This window comes from Cygnus atratus, chromosome 12 (assembly GCF_013377495.2).
Source record: "Cygnus atratus isolate AKBS03 ecotype Queensland, Australia chromosome 12, CAtr_DNAZoo_HiC_assembly, whole genome shotgun sequence".
NCBI classification, from domain to species: domain Eukaryota; kingdom Metazoa; phylum Chordata; class Aves; order Anseriformes; family Anatidae; genus Cygnus; species Cygnus atratus.
This window is the reverse complement of record NC_066373.1, coordinates 10633013-10654457: the sequence shown is the minus strand read 5'-3', so window position 1 is coordinate 10654457 and position 21445 is coordinate 10633013. Positions and strand designations below refer to the sequence as shown.

Below are 21445 nucleotides of genomic sequence, written 5' to 3'. Positions count from 1 at the left end.
TACATTCATTAATATTTTAGCAGGAACGAATCATTTCCAGGCTCCAGCTAATGCAATTTCAAAAATGTACAAATTCAGCACATAATGCAGTTCTTAAATCAACAGGCAAACCACTCAATGAAAGCAAGACAAAATAGAAGCACAAGTTTAACACTCTCAGAATTAACCTACACATTTTTTTTTATTTTTTTTTTTTTGTAGTGTAAAGACACTTCTTCCTCACTTTCCTCTTCTACATATACTTTGGGCTTTTATTTGCACTTGCCATATGAGGTCATCTTTTCACACATGCCAGTCATCCAACAGAAGAGAAAAGCGTTAGTACAAGCAAGTATCATTCCAGTCCTGAAATGACTTTGGTCATTTTACGGGGCTAGACACCAATTTTCATGCACAATCTATTTCCCACTAATCAAGAGCACACAAAATTCTAGGCATCTATGAGCCTGGAACTTGCATAACTCAACTGCATTTTCCTAAACCAGTGCTTTCCTCAAAGATGCCCAAATATCCAGAGCGGGAACTGCGGTTCTTCACTGAGAGGGTCGTCGCGCACTGGAACAGGCTCCCCAGGGACGCAGTCACAGCACCAAGCCTGTCAGAGTTCAGGAAGCACTTGGACTCTGCACTTAGTTACATGGTCTGAATTTTTGGGTAGATTTGTGTGGAGCCATGAGTTGGACTTGATGATCCTTATGGGTCCCTTCCAACTCGGGATATTCTATGATTTGTTTCTCCATGTGCATTCAGCATTCCTGAATATGCCCTTGGAAGTATTTGTTGCTGGTTATTGTTGCTAGTTATCAGTTCGGTGTTCATCAGTCATCTTGCTTTGTTGTTTTTACTACATGCATGCAATGTTAATGGCTGCTTTCCATGACACACATGGAACACAGCAGTGTATATCCTCCACTTCTTGTCCTTCTGGAAACTAAGCTTACGAACCACCTAGTAAGCATAGATGCTGTCCAAGCAACAGACTGCACTCCTGCCTTGTCTTCACCCTTTTCCTTTTTTGCTGTTAGCTTTCCACATTTCATTTATACAAATTTCTGCCACTGTTGATATATTTATGCTCTTTTCCAAGCTTCAGCATAAAAAACTTCCTAACTGAAGTAGTATAAAATCCAACATGTTGGTAATGCATGTGGGCAAAGGAGAAGCGTTATTGGTAACATTCTGGAAGACAGCTGCACAAACGCCAAATGCTTGGGACAAGTCAAAAAACACATTAGAGGTTTGCAACATAAATTAAAAAAAAACTTCTGATAACACAAAAAGCTTGTGCTCAGCTTTAAGACATCACAGTTATAGTATACAGACAATGTCACTGTACAGTAAAAAAGTCCATTTCACTAACTGCTGGTGTATTAAAATTTCTTTCTCATTAGTAGGGAGAAGAATTGGACAAGTTTGGAATTTGTCTTCTCACAGATGCTGTTTTATTTTCAAAACAATGGAATCAATACTTCCGTATATATTCAGCACCAGATTTAAAAGACAACCCTAAAATTTACTATGAAAGTGTTTAAATGTCTAAATTCATACAAAAAAAAAAAGTCAAATCACCCTTCTGCTGAACTTAAAAAACTCAGTCTAAAGTGAGATTCTTTTCTGGTTTATCCTGAAGTTGCACAGTAAGTCAGAAAAAAAAAATGAGATCTTGACAAAGGATGGAGTAAAAAAGGGAGGCAACAGATCCTTAACCACAAACACTTTGCCCCTTGTCAGTATTGAACCATTTTTTCTGCATTTTATTAGAAGACAAGAGAATACTAGAGATGTCTTTTGCAGCTCACAGTTCTTCCTGGCTGGTTCGGAAAGCTCAGCCATTTCACTTCGTTGGCAGTTTTGACATAACGGAGTTTTTCTGACAAGTACCACGTAAAACAGAACAGTCCAGAGCTGCTGAATTTGAAATGTGTGCATCAATGCAAGCATATGATTCAAACGAAGCCATACCCTGCCCTAGATTATAACAAATAACAACCAAAAATCCACCTTCCCAAAATAAAAATGGTCTTAATTCTAAACATGTTATTGTTTTCCAAAGAAAGCTTCTTGGGCATTAACTTGAGATTCCAAGGAAATTTCTAATTTAGGAAGCTTTAATATATGCAGCCTGTCATTCACATATTGATTTCACCAGATATTTAAAACCTAACAATGGTCTTTAACATACCTTTAACTTAAAACAAAAGCCCCCAAACTTGATAAAACCTTTTCAAAACACTCTTGAATGCAAATATTAACTTTGGTTTCGCTTAAAATTCCATTTTCTTCAAATCCAAGTGCAGAGAGGGTACATACTGAGTGTTCCAAGTATTTCTCCCCATGTAAGACCACAGCGAGGGCACAATCAGAGTTCTGGACTAGCATTCACCACTCGTAGAAGAGATTCTCTCCATACCAAGACAAACATCTCCAAGTTTTGCCTTTGTATTGCCTTACTGCTATGTCCTTATGGTCACCTTAGGGCACAGACCTCACCTGTGTCCATCCCTGAGCTTCCTGAAGAAGATTTAACCCTCCCTCCTCCACCAAACCACAGAGACAGTACCATCAGGTGACTTCCTGGTATGGTGAATGGTACCCGAAAAGCTGACTTGGGAACAAACTTGTAGCCATAATCCAAAACCCTTTACAGCTCAAATTCTCTGTCTCCCTGCAGTGTGCTTGTACCTATAGATCAAAGCTTGGAAATCAGACCAGGCCTCTCCATGTTCCCTTTCCTGTCCCTCATCCTTTTCTGCTAACAAGAGTACAAGAAGGCAGGCAAGAAACAGGGCACAAAAAGATGTAGCTCCACTCCTCCAACAGCTTGCCAGGTCACTTGGAGAACTTGGTTATAGTATTATGCAAGGAGGAGCAGTAGTAGCCAGAGTGCACACTTTCCTGTTTGTATTTCAAGATTCTCAGCTTATCTCTCTTAACCAAGGATTTGCTTCCTCATTTCCAGATAAATACACTCTAAACACTTATATACAAATCTAATCATTTACAAAAATCCTCTATGTTGTGTCTTCAGTTAATTCCTAAATGGAAAACTAAAAAGCCCTAGTTATGAAGCAATTCTGAGGACAAAGTCAACAACGCTGACCAAAAGAGGAAAGCTGGTAAAATGCAGTAGAGCTGCAAGCTACTAATACACTTAGTCACACACACTAATTTTTCTATTCAAGATAAGCTGTAGTAAAATTCCCCTAAAATTACCAAGTATAGTTACATGAGTAATAATTCAGCAAAATTAATGCTGTTAAAGTAGATCCTGGAGAAGTAATAACACCTTATTAAATATTACCTGTTCGGACATAGTTTTCATCTGCCTTTGATTTTCATTGCTAGAATATGAATTATCCTCAGTTCTTTTCTTATTCATACAAATTCACATTCACACAAACGTGACTTAGTTCCAAACACATTCTATGAAAATTTATATCCAGACTCGAGGCTTAAGAAACGTTACATAAATTCTTCACTTCTCAGTGCTGTTACCTAACCATATTTTTACTTTTGTACCTCATTTCCAGCCCACAACGTGAAACCTGCCTAAATTTAAAACACAGTAAACTAGGAGGTTCTGCTTAGGGAACGTCTCCGAAGCAATGGTTCACAATATAAGCATGCTCAACTACTCAAACAAAGATTTTACACTACTCACCATTCTGCAATTTCAGGATGAAGGATTTTGTTGTTCACGTTGAATCTAGAATCAGCAAAAAAATACAAACATCAAAAAACAACTACGCAAACAAAGGCAGAAATGGCACAGTTACTAGTTTTTGTTGTTTTTTTTTAAATGTGTCTTCTCTGAGGATGTGAAAACTTGCAAAGGCTAGTATTAGATCTGAATTTAGTACTGATCAGAGTAACTCACAGTGAGAAGAAAGCACACGCTCATCTTCACTGTGCAAGTATTTCATGTTGAAATACTTAAGACTAAACCAGATACATACTTCTAAGAACATGCAGAAACCAGAGTAACAGCATGTTCAGGACGTATTTGGAGAACTTCTTTTGACAAAGGTAAAATTTTAAGTTACCAATTCACTGCTATGAGTGCGGGTTTGACCAGATCAACCTCCAGAGATCCTTTCCAATCAAAACTGTTCTGTGATTTTAACTTCACTCCCCAAATGCCCTTCAGTGAATTTAAGTACAGTAAATTGCTAATTTCACCCTCTGTTTTACATATTCTAATTTTTGCTTGTGCAAAACATGGCACGTGATAAACAGATTTGCTCAGGCAGACTGTGAAAAGACAGATAACCTCTCCTCTTCTTTTGTCCTCTACAGAAGAGGCAAAGTGAAAGCTTCTGCCTCCAAAACTTTTTTTTTTTCTGTTTATTTTCTGCATTAGCAATTCATGCCTTCTTGGAACTATTTTAATGCTCTCTAAACAATAACATTACAGTGGCCAATGGAGTAAGAAGTTGAGTAATTAAGTGGAACTCAAATGAATTTTCAAGCATTGTTTGAGGGTTTTTTATGCTAACAATTTAAATGCTTAAGGAATGTTCTGCATCAAAGATACTTTTGTCTGACTCAGGACTGCTGGCTCTTCAATTAGGGCATTTAAGAGAATTAAAACGCTCCAAAGCTCCCAACAGATCTTCAGAAGAATGTCGTACGGCAACAATTCGTTTTCTCACAATTTTGATGGAAAAAATAAATCTACTTCGGGTTATTGGCTATTCATAATACCTCAAAAAGGGATCAACTAAAGCACAAATCCAATTAAAAAAATATTTAGAAGTCAATTCTAATTGTACCAGGGTCTTTCTGCAGCCTTAGATAGCAAAGTCACCGGTTTGTGCCTTTCCAAACCCTAAAGGTTCTTCTTGAACGATCTTTATGCTGCCAGAAATGCAAGTTTTACTTGCTGGCTGGGACCACCTACCATGCAGCAGCTCCTTAAAAACTAGTTGGTGTCAATTTGGAAAGCTAACTGAACACAAAGAAAGGCAACAGGATTAAAACAAAGGGGGGGGGGGGGGGTGGAGAGGATGCAGGAAGTCATGAAAAGAACTGCAATTCTCTCTCTCACCTGAGCAAGAAACTTTGATGTATTGTCAAATATAAAACACGATCTTAGATCTGCAGGACACGGCATCAATTCACATTTAGAAGAGAATCTGATCTATTGTATGTAGCTTTTTCAAAGAAGCCAACGATTAAGGACTGAACCATCTCAATTCTGCTTAGTTTGTGATAACCGCGAGTCCTCTTTAAGTGGCCACAAGACCACCTGTTTATGATTGCTAAACATCTAAAGCTAATTACTCAAATTATACTAAAGAAGCCACATTCCAGAAATTACTAATTAAATGGTATGCTCAAGGGGAAGAGCATGTCATCATTAACAGGAGTGCACAAATAGTGATTAATTCATGTCATTTGTGCACAAAGTTCTATATAAAATAATCCTACCGTATTCTACCTGGAAGTTTAGATCCTGCTAGACAATAATCAATTTACTTTTAAAAACCACGGTTTGCCCTAGTGCTAAGAGGATCATGTAGAGCAATCCAATTCTACATTTTACTGCAATTTGCAAATTGACAATACTTGACGATGAGAGATGTGGTCTTGAGGAAGAAAAAATGACATTTGCTACTGTTGCAATCTGCAATGTGTCAATATTCCCATTTAATCAACATAGAACTAATAAATATTACATTGAATGGCATGTTTAAATTGATTTCATACTCACTTGTCCTTTAACATGCAAGACAATTTCATTAGTTTAAAAAAAAGATTAGAAATCAATGCCTCCTGTATAGAAGACACTGTATGAGTCTTTTTTTGTCAGTTTAGAAAGTATATATGGTGACAAAAAATTAAAAACACATTATTCTGATGTGTTATTATAACATGTTGGAAATTCCTACTCTTCTTCAATATGGAGAATCTTTCCTCTAATGATTGACTTTGCTCACAGCAATTGTGAACTAGCCTTGGCCAAGCAGTCAGCTAGTCTTCATCATACCCAACACATACAGTTTTGAGACAAATAAATTAATTGAAAAACATTAAACATTAAGTGTAATTGCTTGAACTGTCTATCATCTACATCAATAGATTCTGAGGATAAAGAAAAGCCCCTAACATGGTGAGTAAAGCTTTGTTAACAGTATTTTGGGGTATGTGGCACATTACTGTTTAGCCATACAAGTTCAAAATCTATTTTCTATATGGTAAGACACATCTCAGAACATTTTTACAAGTGTTACATAACAGCCACGTGATTAGATTTTAAAAATTCCTGTATGTTTTTCCAGTCTGAAAAATGTTCCATGAATTAGAAAAAGAAAATAAAAAAGGAGCTAGCCTTTATTGGCAGACAGAAGTACATTTTTCTAGAAAATAATACATTAGAACTGCTTTAGAAATCTGCCTTCTACACTTACACTATCTGGAGTAAGTGAGGGAAAGTAATTTTGGTAGGATTCATAACAGTTGCGTACAGAGCTGACTTCAGGGGAGTTAACAGCAAGGACGTTATCAAATGGTCCAGGTATTAGGTCACTGTCCCACACTTCTGCCTCCGCTGAACCACAGTACTATCTACTGCTGAGCAGGACAGTTTTCCAAGTACAGTAAATCTCCATTTTTACAGACTGGAGCAACACACCAGCCCTACCCCCTTTTTAAAAATAAATAAATAAATAAAAGCTCTTAAATATAAGGCTCTGATATGATTCACTATTATGGGCTCTATTATCTGCATAGAATCAAGTTTGATCATTGCTAGCAGGACAAAAATAACTTAGGGGTGATCGTCAGGGTGAGCATAGAAATAACCCGTGACCACAGTAGTCACTTTGCTCCAAGTGACTATTTATTACACTGCAAAAATTAATCTAGTAATTTAGATAATTATGTTCCAGAAGAAGTTCAAAAGGTTGAAAAAGTAAGGCAGGGAAGCGACATCATTAGGGCAAGAAAGAAGTAGCTTCTGACAGGACCAGATGAACAGCCTGCATGGAGAGCAAGATTCTGCTTTTTAAGAAGTGATACATTACTTCCACAATTATCCATAGCAAAAAAAAAAAAAAAACAACAAAAAACACACTGCACACCACTGGAGCATAGTCAGTCTAGGAGAAATAAGACAAATGGGAGTAGGAGAAACACAAAAGAGCCCTAGCAAGCAAATACATCTTCAGCAGGTAGCCAGAAAACGGAAACAAACAAGAACACGAATAAAATACAACACCATAGCTAAACCAGAGGCTCACCAAGCAAAGGACAGTGGGAGGGGAAAATGTGCCATTGCTGGTAGGCACAAGGGAGCATGATGTGAAAGAACATGTTGTTTGGTACAAGCTCAACAGTTTTAGTCCTCTTAGAACAAATCAATACATTTGAAATACACGAGTTTCAGTAAAGGAAATGTGATATAAGAGAGGAGGAGAAACTGAAAAGCAGCAATGCTGAAATTGGTTTAGGTCTGTCAAAAAGAAATGCAAAACTGGTTGATTTATATACAGTTACAAAAATCTGAGAGCAGACTTTAAAAGGAAGTTCACCCCTCATGCACACCCTCAGTTTGCAGCGTTCAATCTCCCTGCTGTGCACTGCAGGCACAGAAGCTAAGCGTGCTGTGAACTGACAGCCCCCCGAGACGACAGGAGTAGGAGTTGGGGAGATCAAGGAAAGGCTCGAGTGACAAGTGGTTTGAGGGCACCGTATCTGTCAGAAGAGGTGAGATGGAGTGGATCTCCAGCATATTCAACAACAAAATCAATGAGTGCTCTCCCACACTTGCAGTATGGGAGGAGAGGGAAAGACACTAACCAGATCTGTCAAACGCAGCAAAATGAACAGTTCGGTGCCTAGGGGTGGAGAGGGAGAGCACATCCCAGGTCTCAAAAGAGTTATCTGCTAAACCACCAGAAAGCTCCCCTAAAGAATGAAGTACTCTAATTGGAGCAAACAAAGAGCATGTTTACCACAAACTGGTAAGCCAGAGAGAAAATACCATTAATCCACGTGAAGTGTTTCAGAGCACACGCTATCAAAATCTCAAGTCAAGTGTCAAATGGAGTGGCTTCCTACATTAATGTTGACTAGTAATAGAATGTGTTACTAATTACACTCTACTGTCTCAGTGAAATTCAGAAGGAAAAAGGAATTTTGATACTTCAAATGGACCTTTGTACATGGTTCCCATAAAGAATTAGGGCTGGAGTTAGTAACTGCTTATATTTCATGTGGAGGTGTCTCAGATAAAACTGAAGGCATCTCTGCACAGATTTTGGAGTCCATCTGTACCTGCAGAGCATAAGGTAACTGAGTATCTCCTTGGTAAAAGCAACAGAAAGGACACCAAATATTCATTCAAAATGGTTTGATTATGTTCTGAAATAGTTATATTTCAGAATTGTTATATTTTATTCATTGGCCAGCAAAAGATGTCTAAATGCCAGCAGGGTCCCCAATAATCCTGACATTCATTAAGTTTCTATTTAGGTTGTGGAAGAGACAACAAAGTAATTACGGGATCAGATTCCAGACTTCAGTTCACATGACATGGAGAAAAGACTGTCCCAGGAGAACATGTGCTATCTGACTATACAAATGATTGCCCAGAATCGTAGTAAATTCTGTGCACTGTAATTATCACTTCAGACTTAATATGCTGTGGACAGAGGTGGATGGAGGAAAAATACAGCAGGGTGACTGGGAGTCGAGGATCACAAAAGAGGCCACCTACTCAACATCTCAGCACAAGTGTTTATTTTAACAGGCTTTTTAATGGGATGTTTTGTTTCTTTTCTGCCATATGTCTGACATAAAATGAAAAATGATCTCATTTTAGGATATCAAAAAAAAATATTTGCACTTAATTCAAAATTGAGGTCATTATCCTCACTTCCAAAAGCAGTCTCTGACATATTTTTATTAACTGCCTTTTCAAAATACTTCATGTAGGAGGACATTTTCACTCTACTAGTAGCCAAACTCCATAAAAATACAATATAAGGGGACAGTAAAAGGTCATTTCTAGGCAGAAAGGTGATCTTTTATTTTGGACATGTAATGCTGTATCTTTCCAGAAAAACGTGCATGCCAGAATTCCTAATACCTGACTTAACACTGTACAAGGAATTCAATAAAAGAAAGAAGCTACTCTTAAAAATCAGTTTTTCTGAAATCTGAAAATCAAATATTCTATCCCTAAATATGGAAACAGAAATTAGGGGTGGGTCTGTTTGGTTTTATCTGCTTAAAACGAACACAAAAAACATCAAATGATCTTTGATGCAAAAGCTTTCCAACCCCCCCCCCCCCATTTGAAATCATTAGAAACATGTCAAAAGTTTTATTTCCAAAGAAGTATCAATATATTTGATTTGCCATTCAACATTATGTTATCAGGAAAATAATCATTTAAATGTGAAATAAAGATGAATTCAATATAACCATGAAACAATTAATACATAAAAAGCTGTGTCACTTACTGGCTGATTCCCTCGAATGAAGCTTCTTTGGAGATATTTCCGCTATCAGTATTAACACCGCGCTTGGGAGGGAAAAAGATTAAAAGGACCATGATTCTGAGCCAAACACAAGTATTTAAAATTTAAATCATGAAGAGAACATAACTGCACTAAGTCTTTAGGAAAACTTATACATTTCCTTGAATCACTATTACAAAAAGGAAAAGAAAAAACAACCAAAAAAAAAACCAGTTTGTTCAAACGTAAACCAATTTAAGACATCATTTGTTTCAAAGGAGACCAGCATGGAACTCAGGTTAGGATATGCTGCTTAGGAAAACGGCAGGCTTGGATTTCGAATTCCCTTAAGCCTTGAAAGAAGCTAAGAGACCTATACGATAATAAAGAACAAGGGAATAACAAACAGGCAAGATTTCTTCTAAAGTAATTTCATTTAAAAATAAATTATTCCACACTGCCTTGGCAATGCTTACTATTTAAATCTGCATTCCGCTTCCCTACAGCTTTCCATTCAAGCAAGTAGCATAAGCATAAGGATTTTGGCTGCTTCACAGCAGACGAACACTTCTGACATGCATATGGGAAACCCTGTGGAGCAGCATTACAGTTCTTTATTTAGAATGAGACCACAGGAGAGGACCAAGTCTCCCTTCAGCCAACATTAGGAGAAGAGCTCTGCCGTTCTCTATGAATTTCATTGTGGCAGTGGGAGGAATGTGAAAGCATCACAGCTCCATCCTCTCAGCAAGAAATCTGTGAAAATTCCCAGCTACAATGGGATGCTCACAGAGAGACAACTAATCAACAACTTGATGCGCAGAAATGCACAATAAGGAATGTAAGATGGACAAATACTCCCTTTCACTCTCATTTCTCTGAAAGAACATGAAATAAAACTATAGGTTCATCCTTTTAATACATAGTGTGGAAGAAAGACTGAAGACTGTATTTAGGACATCTTCTTAATGGATAAAAAGCTCAGATCTCATATTGTACGTCTGCCTAAGGAGGGATTTTTTGTTAAGACCTGTCTGGCAACTATCATGGGAAAACAAGAAATCCGGAAGCTGCCACTGCATTTGCTGTAAGGCAAAGCTCAGTCAGCAAATCATTTCTTATATAGACTGAAGACAACAAATCAGATACTTGTAACAGCGAGACAGGTTTACCAAATACATCAGAGGAAAAAAGCTGGGGATGAGGTGACGGGGAAGAAGCAGCTTGCAGGCTTTACCTCCACTCGTTCATCCCACTTCCAGAGCAAGCCCCTTTCTAAAATACTTGGCAGGCATTCCATCACACCCTCCTTGCAGAAGTTATTCTTACCAACCCAGTATATGCAGAATAAGAATTCCATGAATCCTTACGGGGTTCCCAAAGAAAAGTCCAGATATGCTCATGACGTAGTTTGAGCAGCATTAGAGAAAAATGGAGTTTGGAGACATTCTACATAGGCTGGAGAATAGCACGGTCAACATTAGATAGGCTTGTCATGTTTTGCCAGAACACAGGTAAAGCTTTTGAGAATATAGACTAGAAACCCAGAGGTTAGAAATCCTGAGGTCATGGAGGAGCCAGAAGAATACATTAATACAGATGGCCTCAAATTTGGCAAGGATGGGGAAGGGAAAGATAGGGAAGGAATGACAGTGGATAGAAGTATTTAAAGAACTGATCTCCTTTTTGAAGGAAATTGGTAGTTACTCTTCAGAATGGTATCACTCACCAAAGTAAGGAGCACAGAAGGTTTCTTCGAAGCCAAGACATTGGATATCTAAAAAGAAGTTTTAGATTGTTATTATTTCTTTTTCTTCCTCATAATCACAATGATACTTATTTCATCAAAATTTACTGTATATAGACTAAACAACTTGGAAAGACAAAATTATTCTTCTGATACCTTTCAGATATTTCACTCTTACATGACACTTGCAACAAGAGTGAGTAGATCACAAAATATTTAGGGAGATGCAGTGCTTAAGTTGATGGTGCCCTTTCAATACATGAATAGCAACTGGGCTTCAAGAGCTGCTGCAGAAACGTGGGCACTGAACTAAACATTTCTTGAGGCAATGAACAGACAACATAATTCCATGCGGCACCGTTCTATAAACTTTAAAATAGCTTAACAGCATAGTAATAATATTAATAAAATAAAGCATATGGCAGTGAGGTATAAAAATACCATTTCCAAATTTTATTTTATTTTTTAATGAAAAATGAGGATTACATGCTTACACAGATGGGTCATTTGTTGACATAAAACCATCCCGTGCAAAATGCCCCTAGTATCCTGATGGTGGAAAACCACTTCCTTGGCAAGCCAGGCAAAAGTTATAGACAGAACCTTTGAAAGCTAAACAGCTTAACTGCAGCCTTCAGCTGCTCCTAACTTCAATCCAAGTAGTTCAGGTGGAACATGGCCTTTCTGTTGGGAAAATGTACTGCTCCACCTAATGAGCTCTTTTCCTCATCAATGAGGTTTCTAAACAGTAAGAACAGAACTGTAATAAAGTCATTTATTGGTGGAAAGCTAGCCAAAGCAACTAAAGTGACCCAAAATAAACATGATTTTTATTTTTTAAATAAAACATACATTTTCCAGTTGCAATTTTCACTGCCTGACAGAGGAGTGTCTGCACTCCGTGTGATTCCAACTCACGTCAAAAAGCAACCACTGCACAGCTTCCTCTACCCCAGCTACTGAAATACAGGATCAAACTTCATTTCATAATTAGACTCATTATCAAAATGAAATGAAACATCCTCACAGCTGATTACAGCAAAGTTTTGGGTCTTGTGAGTCATAGTTAAGTGTTCTGCAGGGACAGGAATATCAGAATCTTCCTTTTCAAGCTGCTCTCCATGAAAATCAACCACAGAGCTTGGCAGGAATATTGCCCTCATCCTGCTGAGCCTTCCTACCAAAAAAAAAAAAAAAAAAAAGATGACTGGCCAGGTGCATAAGTATATAAACATCTGCCCAAAAACAAAATGAGAAACATGACTAAGAAAGTCACACTTACATTTAAAAATATGAAAATGGTTGCTTATTCAAATATTAGAGTGATTCAACACGAACTAAGAGTAAAGCAGGCAGGCAGCTATTCCTCACAGCTCTTTGTATGCATAAAATAAGTGCAGGCTCTCAGTCAGAGTTAAAACATGCAATCTCCCTGACAGCAATCTCCTCAAATCTCCAAGGCATTGAAAAAAAGAAATGTATTTAGCAACATGTTTCTGTTGGATAAAGATATAGACTGACAGGTCTCACGATGCCCCAGACCTGTTTATGAGATGGTCTTTGGATTAAGACTTCAGTGTTCAGCTCAAAGTAGCAGCCTTTTTTCTTCTTTTCTTTAATTTAAAAAAAAATTACAAGTGCTTTATAAGGAGCAAAATCACTGCCACATGTCCATTTTGTATTCACAGAAAAATATTCATACACAGAGACAACTCACCTCATTCACATAGTGGACTTCATCCACAGCATATTTTTTCTTGAAGTATTCAGGAGGGTGAATCCTTTGGAAAACGGGAGAAAGAAACATTTGGATTCAGCTTTACTGCTACATTTAATAGTTTAAGGCCACAGACAAAGAAATTACATCCTCTACTATCACAGTAAAGAAGCAGATACAAGGAATGTTTTAGTAATCCTAACCTTGATTCAATTTCTCGAAATAGTAGATTACACAGAACAGTTGCCACGGCCACAAAATCGTTGTGCTTCAATCCAGTCCAGGCCAAATACTTAGATTTCATGGTCTCCTCCTGAACTAAAGTTTTATTTTTCCCATTCACTCTACACAAGACAGGTTTTTTTTTAAATGAATTTGCCATTTTTGTACAATTTTCCAACTCACCAGATGGTGCAAGGACGTTGAAACAGCACCAGACCACTCTGCCCTGTTTTAGATTTGAAGAATGAACAAAATACTCGTTTTCTGCTCTGGTGCTCACTCATTGCAGGACCCTCTTCCCTGCTGTAAGCCCCCTGGCGCAGCACGAAGCAGCCCGAGGACTGTTGGGCTGTGTTCTGCAGCCTTTATTCGTCAGGACCCCACAGCTTCACTCCTCTAACCTAACACGGTCTGCGACTTCACGGTCCATGTCCAAAATGAAATCACTTCTGCCTTCTTCTGCCCCAGTTGGGTAAAGGAAAAATAGTGCAGGAGTGACGTGAAAGATCTGCTTCCCGTCTATCGCTGCAGATGCTGGCATGGCCTGGCACCCCCGTACTTCCCTGTGGCCCTGGTGGCACACAGTGGCTGTGCAATGGCTCAGTCCTTCACCCACAAGATTTTACTCTCCAATTCCACAATTCCAATCTCTATCTCCCCCCGATATTGAAACAAAAATAATCAGGACTTCTGAAAATGTAAAACAAATTTAAAAAAAAACACAAAAACAACAACAACAAAAAACACACCCACCCTACACCCTTCCTCAGAGGAATGAAAACAGGAGGAAAAACATGGACAACGGAAGGGGAGCTGGGAGCTCTGTGCATTATGCCTCCTGCAAGAAAGCAGGGGGGCAAGAGGCGCAACAGGACAGAAACTTCAGTTGTTTAAACATTACACCACAGCAGCCCAAGTCCAACCAAGAAAAGAGTAAATTAGGCCAGTAACTGAAAAAAAAATCTAACTTGCAGATCGGTGGGACCAAGAGCCCAACGTTTTTAGGAGGTGCTCAGTGACAAAGACGTGTGGCATAGCTGCCCGCGCTGCCAGCTGGCTGCATCTCCAATTTCAGACATCCTTTCAATCTTGTGCACTAGTTCTTCATTTTACATTCCTTTATGGTCCAAATTATATTGGGCCGAGACAACAAACAACGACATGGAAATGCTTTTAGTATTCTCATGAAGAAAGCAGGCTCCAAAGCAGCAAATTGCAGGTTTTTTTTTTTTAAATCTAATTATATGTGAAATAATTATTTAAAAGTAACACAAACATTTCATTGTAAGTTCTCATTTGCAATGCTTCTTTTGTGGACTCTTCCCATCACTGCTTGAAATTTCAAAGGAATTATCATTTATCTTCCCTCCCTGGTTAATTTTGCATATAATTAAAAAAAATCACTGTATCTTCTTATCTTCCTGTACCCTGTTCTTTATAGTTCCCTTACCTCCAACTTCTGCATACTCTGCTTCCAGTATAGGTATCTCTTTTTTCCCCCCCTCCTTCATTCCTCACACATTAAAATACTTTAATATTTCAGAAACATTATGAACAGATTTAGCATTTTCCATTTTTGTTCTCTTTTACAGTTTCAACTAATTCCTCTGGTTTCGGAAGGATCCCCACTGTAAAACCAGTTAATTTACAGCCAGTGTTAATTTACGGTATGCTTTACCCTTTACAGAAACACCTCCAAAGCACTATTTACAATTAGCTGTATTGTTTGGATCTGGTAACTCTTTCTTGTAAATTAAATATTTCTTAAAAGTAAGCCCACAGATGTGCTGGATTTTATTAACTTCATTTAATGCCATTTAAGTAAGAGTAGGTCTCACTTTCCAACATGCCAATAAGAAAACTTCCGTCTTTCCACAAACTGTTTTTAAAGTCCTTTTCTTGGTTTGTTAATTCATATACTTGCATGGTCTACAGCAAAGTGCTGCTAAATTAATTCTTTCGTTACAGTTAATATTAAACCATTATCGATTCCATTCCAGCTGTAATTCATCCAGCACCTCCCCTTACGAACACTCTCATTCATCTGAGGAACACAAGTAGCTCCTCGTCCTTTCAGGGCTGAGGATTTTTTTCTGTACTTGGACAGAAAAAAAACAGCAGCTTCCCACTGTGTTCTAAGCTTCTGTTTATTAAACCAGGTCATCCTTCAGACACTTTTGCCTCCATCACACCCATTGACAAGCTACCAAGCTTCCCAGACACGTCCCTCCTTCGGGTCCTGTTCTGGCTGCCTTGCGCAGAAAGCCAGCAAACTTTTAGCACAAAGTACAGAGAGACTTCTCAGCTCCTCTCCGAAGCCTTCAAGGTTCTGCTTCACATCTTTTTGTCATTCATTAGCACCTCTGACTGGTAAAATAAATTCACATACACTTCCCACAAAATACCATCCCCTACCCATCTCATGGGAGCCACAATGCTTCGGTATTGAAGCCACCTCTCCCTGTGGATTACTGGGAAGCTTTCTGTACAGACCCACCCTTTGCAAAACCATACAGGCAGAAGGAAAACATGCACATGGAAGTCTGCATTAAAGCAGAAAAATTCTATACTATCATGTGTAGAAAAGCAGTAAAGAGGGCAAAACAAAAGCTCAGAGAGAAACGAAAGCAAATACGATCCTCACTAAGACCTTTCTATATTCCCTCCAATCTCTTCCATTCTCTCTCCAGTTCATCTAACGTGCTTTCTGTCCCACCACTGTGACATCTCACCATCTCTTCCCACACATTTTAGATCCCCAAACCTTCTCCACCATATTTCTCCTATACAGAGCTACAACGACATCCAGGCATGCTGTACTCAGAGGCAATTTGTACCAGCGTAACCTCACCCTGAGCTACCGCTGGCACCAACACCAGAGCTCACAGTTTGGTGGCAAGCTATGAAAGGTCCTCATGCACCATCATCAGTTACTGCACGAGAGAACCAGTGCAGTTTCTCAGCAGTGACAGGGTTCAGGATTCATTTTTACACAATTTAAATGCAAAACAGGTTAAAGTCAAGCACCGACCATCCCCGTCACAAGGAATTATACCTTGCACAAAACGCTCACTGGCCTCATGGAAACCAAAGGTTATATTCAGTTCTGATCATTTCCAGTACATTTGACGCTTTATAGAGATTAGGAGTACTTCTCTCTATAAATGACTTTCAGGCAGGTAGAATAAGTTAATTTGTTACAATTTTTAGGTTTGGCTTTGTCTTTTGTAACACTGCTATGGGCTGCCAGTTTCAAAATTCTGATTAATCACCACAGAGACTGCAAGCAGAAAACCCCACAGCAAGTCATAAATTAATTAGAAGAATTACCCAAGTGGAAGACATGATCCCAAATATTATTGAATCATGTATTTCCTTACCTATCCAAAAAAATTAACTTCTGTAAGCAGATGTGAACAGAAGCTACAGCCTAGTTTTTACAGGCTTTGGGGAAAGAACTGTATAAAAACTTTTAGATTCACTGTAAACATAAATGAGCAGAAACCTACGGAGAACAATGCACTTGAGCCCTCAGAAGGCTCAATCTCCATTCCCTATAGTTTTATAATTCAGCCTAGCAAATACTAGTGTTCATTAGAAATGTCAGTAGTGGGCCTCTGGAATAGTAGTTGTCATTTTATCTCCTCATGGAAATAAGCAACTCCAAACTTCTGGAACCCCATCAAGCCCAAGCACCCCATCACCCAAGAGGCCTGCCAAAAATCTGGCATCTCACAGATTACGGCAGTCAGAAAGATTAGGCTGGAGTCCAAGACTTCTATTTATTTGCAGTAATACATTCTCCTTCTGTCACCAAAGGTTCCCTACAAGAAGAGACTGTTTCTAGCTCACCACTTAGAACTCATCACACTTTCCAGTCCAGCAAAAAAGCTTGAGTTGTCTTGGGTTAAATACCAAACATGCTTACAGTGTGCTGGTGCTTCCTACCTCCTCCCTCTTCCTCATTCTACCTCACCTACTTGGTTTCTTGCTCTGAAGCAACTGAGAAATGCTAAGGATATCCTACATTTTAAATAAAATATTCAAATTCTGATGTGCTTTTTAATTTTAAAAGCTGAAGCTTTATTAAAGGGCCAAATAGCAAAGATTCACCTTTTGATCACAAGTGACAACTTTGATACACAAAATTTCTACTGAGGGAGCAACATGAAAAAGAAGAGGAGGAGCAATATTTTCACTATAAACATACAGTGTGAAGCATTAAGTCAGACATTGAAGTAATACCCCGTTTCTCTTAGACACTGATCAAACAAAAACCGTCAGCAAAAGAGTAAGTGAGAGAAGCATTACAAACTAGGAAGCAGGAACTGCAGTCAGTTGAATACCCTAACATAACCTTCAAGTTTATTTTTACTATCTTTTCCATTTGGTTCAACTAAATTCACAGTGGAAGAAAAAAAAAAGTTTGTTTTTTTTTTCAAATTTTTAACGCTAGGAGTTATTTAATTATCACTTTGTCAAATAGGCCACCCTATAATAAATAGCCAGCTATAAAAGCAGCTTGGCAGAAAGTGTAGATAAGGAAACGTTAAATAAAATTCTATAGATTGGGCTGCAAAGGAATATTTGCTTGTAATTATCCACTTCTTTTTTTTCTGGCTAAAAATATTAGATTTATTCCATAACAATTAGTACATAACACTTATTCTCATCTCCAAGTACTGTTTTTTTGTCTTCCTTTATATTATGTGGCAGTAAACATAAATTTATAGCAAAAAAAACAATTCCTTGGGAATCTGGTTATGTCTGAATATCCTACTCAGGTACAGCAACCAGGACAGGTTGACACAAAGAGCCGATTTATTTCATTCTATGTAGTCTAAACATTGAGAGCAACAACGGGGTAGGGAGATACACATCCAATGTCTGAGACTGCACCAGAGTCAAAAAAATCTGTAAGTACAGGCAAAGCATATACTTTAAAAAAAAAAACCCACCCATGAGCACAAAAAAGACCACTGTTCACCTATGATGCGTACTTGGATTGCTTATATTGGCATGATATGTAAGGCTAACTTCACCCTGAATGCTTATTTTGTTACTAAAGGATTACAGATACACACACAAACATATATGTAAATACAGGTAAACACCTCAGAAATGACCAGAGCACCTTTAGCAGGGCAAGTGCCCACAACACAGATTAAGCAAAAAGATTTAGCTTTCTGCAGTCCTGTTAATAAAATACAGAGAAAAACAAACAAACAAACAAACAAACAAAAAACAAGTCACACAGTTTGCTGCATCAGCCAGTCCTGCGTTAGTCTACTACCGGACATTTAGACTAATAAAAAATCCACGGAATTGCAAGGGCCCTTCACAGGGCTGTTTTAACACCACTGCTATTTTCACATACCTTATATTTCCTAACATGTCTGCAAGCAATTCACAGATTATAAAAGCCAGGAGAGATCAGAATAGGCACACGTGTTTGATTTTCAGGCATCTGATATTGTTACATATCCTGCTATTAGATTTTGCGAACAGGATCTACTCTCTGTTCCATATTTGAATTGCTACAGCAGGTGGGAGAGCCCTTTGGTCAGCTCTTTTAAAATATCTAGATAAAAACATTATCTTTAGGAGCAATTCAACTTTCTGTAGGTTTATCACCAGAGGAGAAAAAAGTTCATCACCATCACTTTGTAATGCTTCACATATTTTTCATTTTCCTCAAACACAGAATGAAAATACTTTATTGAACAGTTACATCAGTAACACTGAAGAAACGGCAGTTGCACCTTTCCATTTACTAGCAGTGGTCTGAATTACAGCTGCCAGTTTTGCTTTCTTCCATGTCATTCTAACTCATTGCCCTAAGCTTGTCCCCTCATCCAGAGCTCCCCATTAGCTAAGTTCCCATCATCAGCTTGTCCAAACAGGCAGAAACATGAGAACCATCGGTACGCTTCAATGCCTTGTAGTTGTTATGCTTATTTATACATTATAAAAATCAGTTCTACCTCTGCATCAATGTCAGCAACCATTTTGAGGATCTGTTAGCATCTTAGAGACGAAGAAAGTACGTACTGACACAAAGCAAGACATGTCCTTCTAAAGACTACCTGCTGCAATTCAAACACAGATCCATGTGCCTCATCCACTGCTTAGTACAAGCGAGTCTTTAAAACTCACTGCCTCTGGATGTTACCAGAAAGTGACATTCCTATAACCAGTAATTAAAAGAATTACCATAGCTGAAGCAAAAGTGTAATAGGCAAATACCAAAGACATTGTTAATGATTAAAGCAAAAGGGTTTCTACACAACAGTGTTCAAGGCGCAGTGGTCTCTTAAAAAGTCCTCCAAATATTATTGCCACAACCGCATGGAAAAACTCTCAAAGCTCATACCACAAAATCAGAACGGGAAGATTGTTAAGGCAGTGAGAGAGAAAAGCTAAAACTAGCAAACTCTACAGTCAATGCTTTTGGTTTTCTAGGGACACAACAATATTGCTTACTCCATTTTACCTTAAGTTTCACATTCAGAGTAAAGGACATAATCCGCCACCTCACAGCAAACTCACTTCTTAAGCAAATAGTCTCTACTATGCAAAGCTCACACATACATAAGCCTGCACGTTGTGCCTTTACAAGGCACTGGAGCACGCACAAATTCACAACTATAAAGCCACCGCATGAGTTGCATGGCATTTTTCCTCCTATGAGAGGAAACCCATGCACAAGGAGTAAATTGGATGGAGAAGCAGAGCTTTCAGCAACTGAAGTTCCACCCAGTAAACAACCCACTCCTCAGGCTTTACTAGAAAGAGCTTAAAGCAAAGTAAAAATTTCAGTGGGACTACATACAAAGGGTAAGAACCTAGGCAATAACAAACCCAGATAAATACAATGCATCAGCAAAGTCGAGGTGAAGGAGGAAAAGGGATACCAAAGCAATGTTTTAATACTGTCAGAATTTCACCAATAAACTCCCTCCTCGTTACAATATCATCACGTTAACAGATGGCAAAACATTAACCAAACAAGGGGGTGTTGAGAACTGCTAGAAAGAGCAACACAGGAGGCTTTACAAGATACCAGCAGATGTTCCCGACTTTGCCGAAAAAAATACAATCACCTATATATCCAAAAGGAATTTCACTATCTAACAGGAAGATTAAAAGGCATACAGTTAGGTTTAACACAAAACAGTATTAATGGGCTCGCTGGTATCACAGGCAGCCTCCAGCATGTATTCTGACAACCTTAATGCTAGTCCCTTTCCACATCTCTAGATTTCTGTTTATCCTTCGAAGGACAGAAGTGCCTGCGTACATGTAAACTTCTTTTCCTTGTTCCTTTTGATATAGTACAGAAAAATATGGATATAAAAAATACAGCAGATGGATATAAAAAAAATATATCAGAATTTAACAGAAATTGAACTGAAGCTAGAGACTCAGGCTGATCTGACTGAAAAAAGTTGCAGGGCTGCAACTGAGGTCCCATGCTGGAGAACAACAAAACAGCAGAGTCCACACGCGTGATACTGAATGCAGGACACTGGGTGTTAGATATTGACTTCCCAAGGTCACAAACAGCTTAGGCAGAAGCAGGAAAACTACGAGCAACATACAGACTGTTGGGTTTAAGAAATCAGAAATAAATTATTGAGGAGACTCTCACAGTTCTTCCTAATAAAGGCCAAGCTCTCAACAAACTCGTCTATTTTATAGGCTGTCTCACGGCTCCTGCTCAGCTGTTCCCATCACATGCATTCCCCAAAGAAAAGACCTTTAAGCTTTCTATAAATTCTATCTTGAGAGGCAGCATCTTGATTTGATATTTAAAAGATACTATCAAGAGCTACCCGAAAAAACAAAATCACAGAAAACTTGCAAGGTGGTAACCTTTGCTTTATTTCTTTCTGCAAATAAAATTCTTTGGCTTGGAGAAGGACTCTGTTATAGCTTTTTCTGTGCCTAGTACAAAGGAAATTTTTATATACTGAAATCCCAAAATGATTTCCCATGGCATAATACTGTTGACAAATGCTCATAAGAAATCTCTCCTTGCAACAAAGGACACAACAATTACACTGGTTAAGAGGGTAAGTATAATTTCGAGGTCACTATATAGTAACAGCGTTCCACTTCGTGTTATACACCAGTGGAAATTCATGCTTCTTAACTTAGAAAGTTACACATTGCATCTGTCAATAGCAGATGTTCTGCTTTCACTTTGGAAGCACACCTATTTTGGAAGGAAAAGCAGCAGTATTTTATGTCCCACACATAGAAGCATTACACCAAGGTCCAAAATGTGTGCAG

The 21445-nt window shown here is 38.4% G+C and overlaps 1 protein-coding gene across 1 annotated transcript in view; it reads right to left on the bottom strand.

The window, feature by feature from the left end:
- Positions 1–21445, bottom strand: part of PEPD (peptidase D) — a 135378-nt gene that overhangs the window by 101465 nt on the left and 12468 nt on the right. The window contains exons 4-7 of the mRNA XM_035543280.2: positions 12929–12992; positions 11194–11241; positions 9468–9529; positions 3662–3706 (exon numbers count right to left, since the gene is read on the bottom strand). Coding sequence (XP_035399173.1) covers positions 3662–3706; positions 9468–9529; positions 11194–11241; positions 12929–12992 — 219 coding nt within the window. The remainder of the gene's footprint in view (positions 1–3661; positions 3707–9467; positions 9530–11193; positions 11242–12928; positions 12993–21445) is intronic.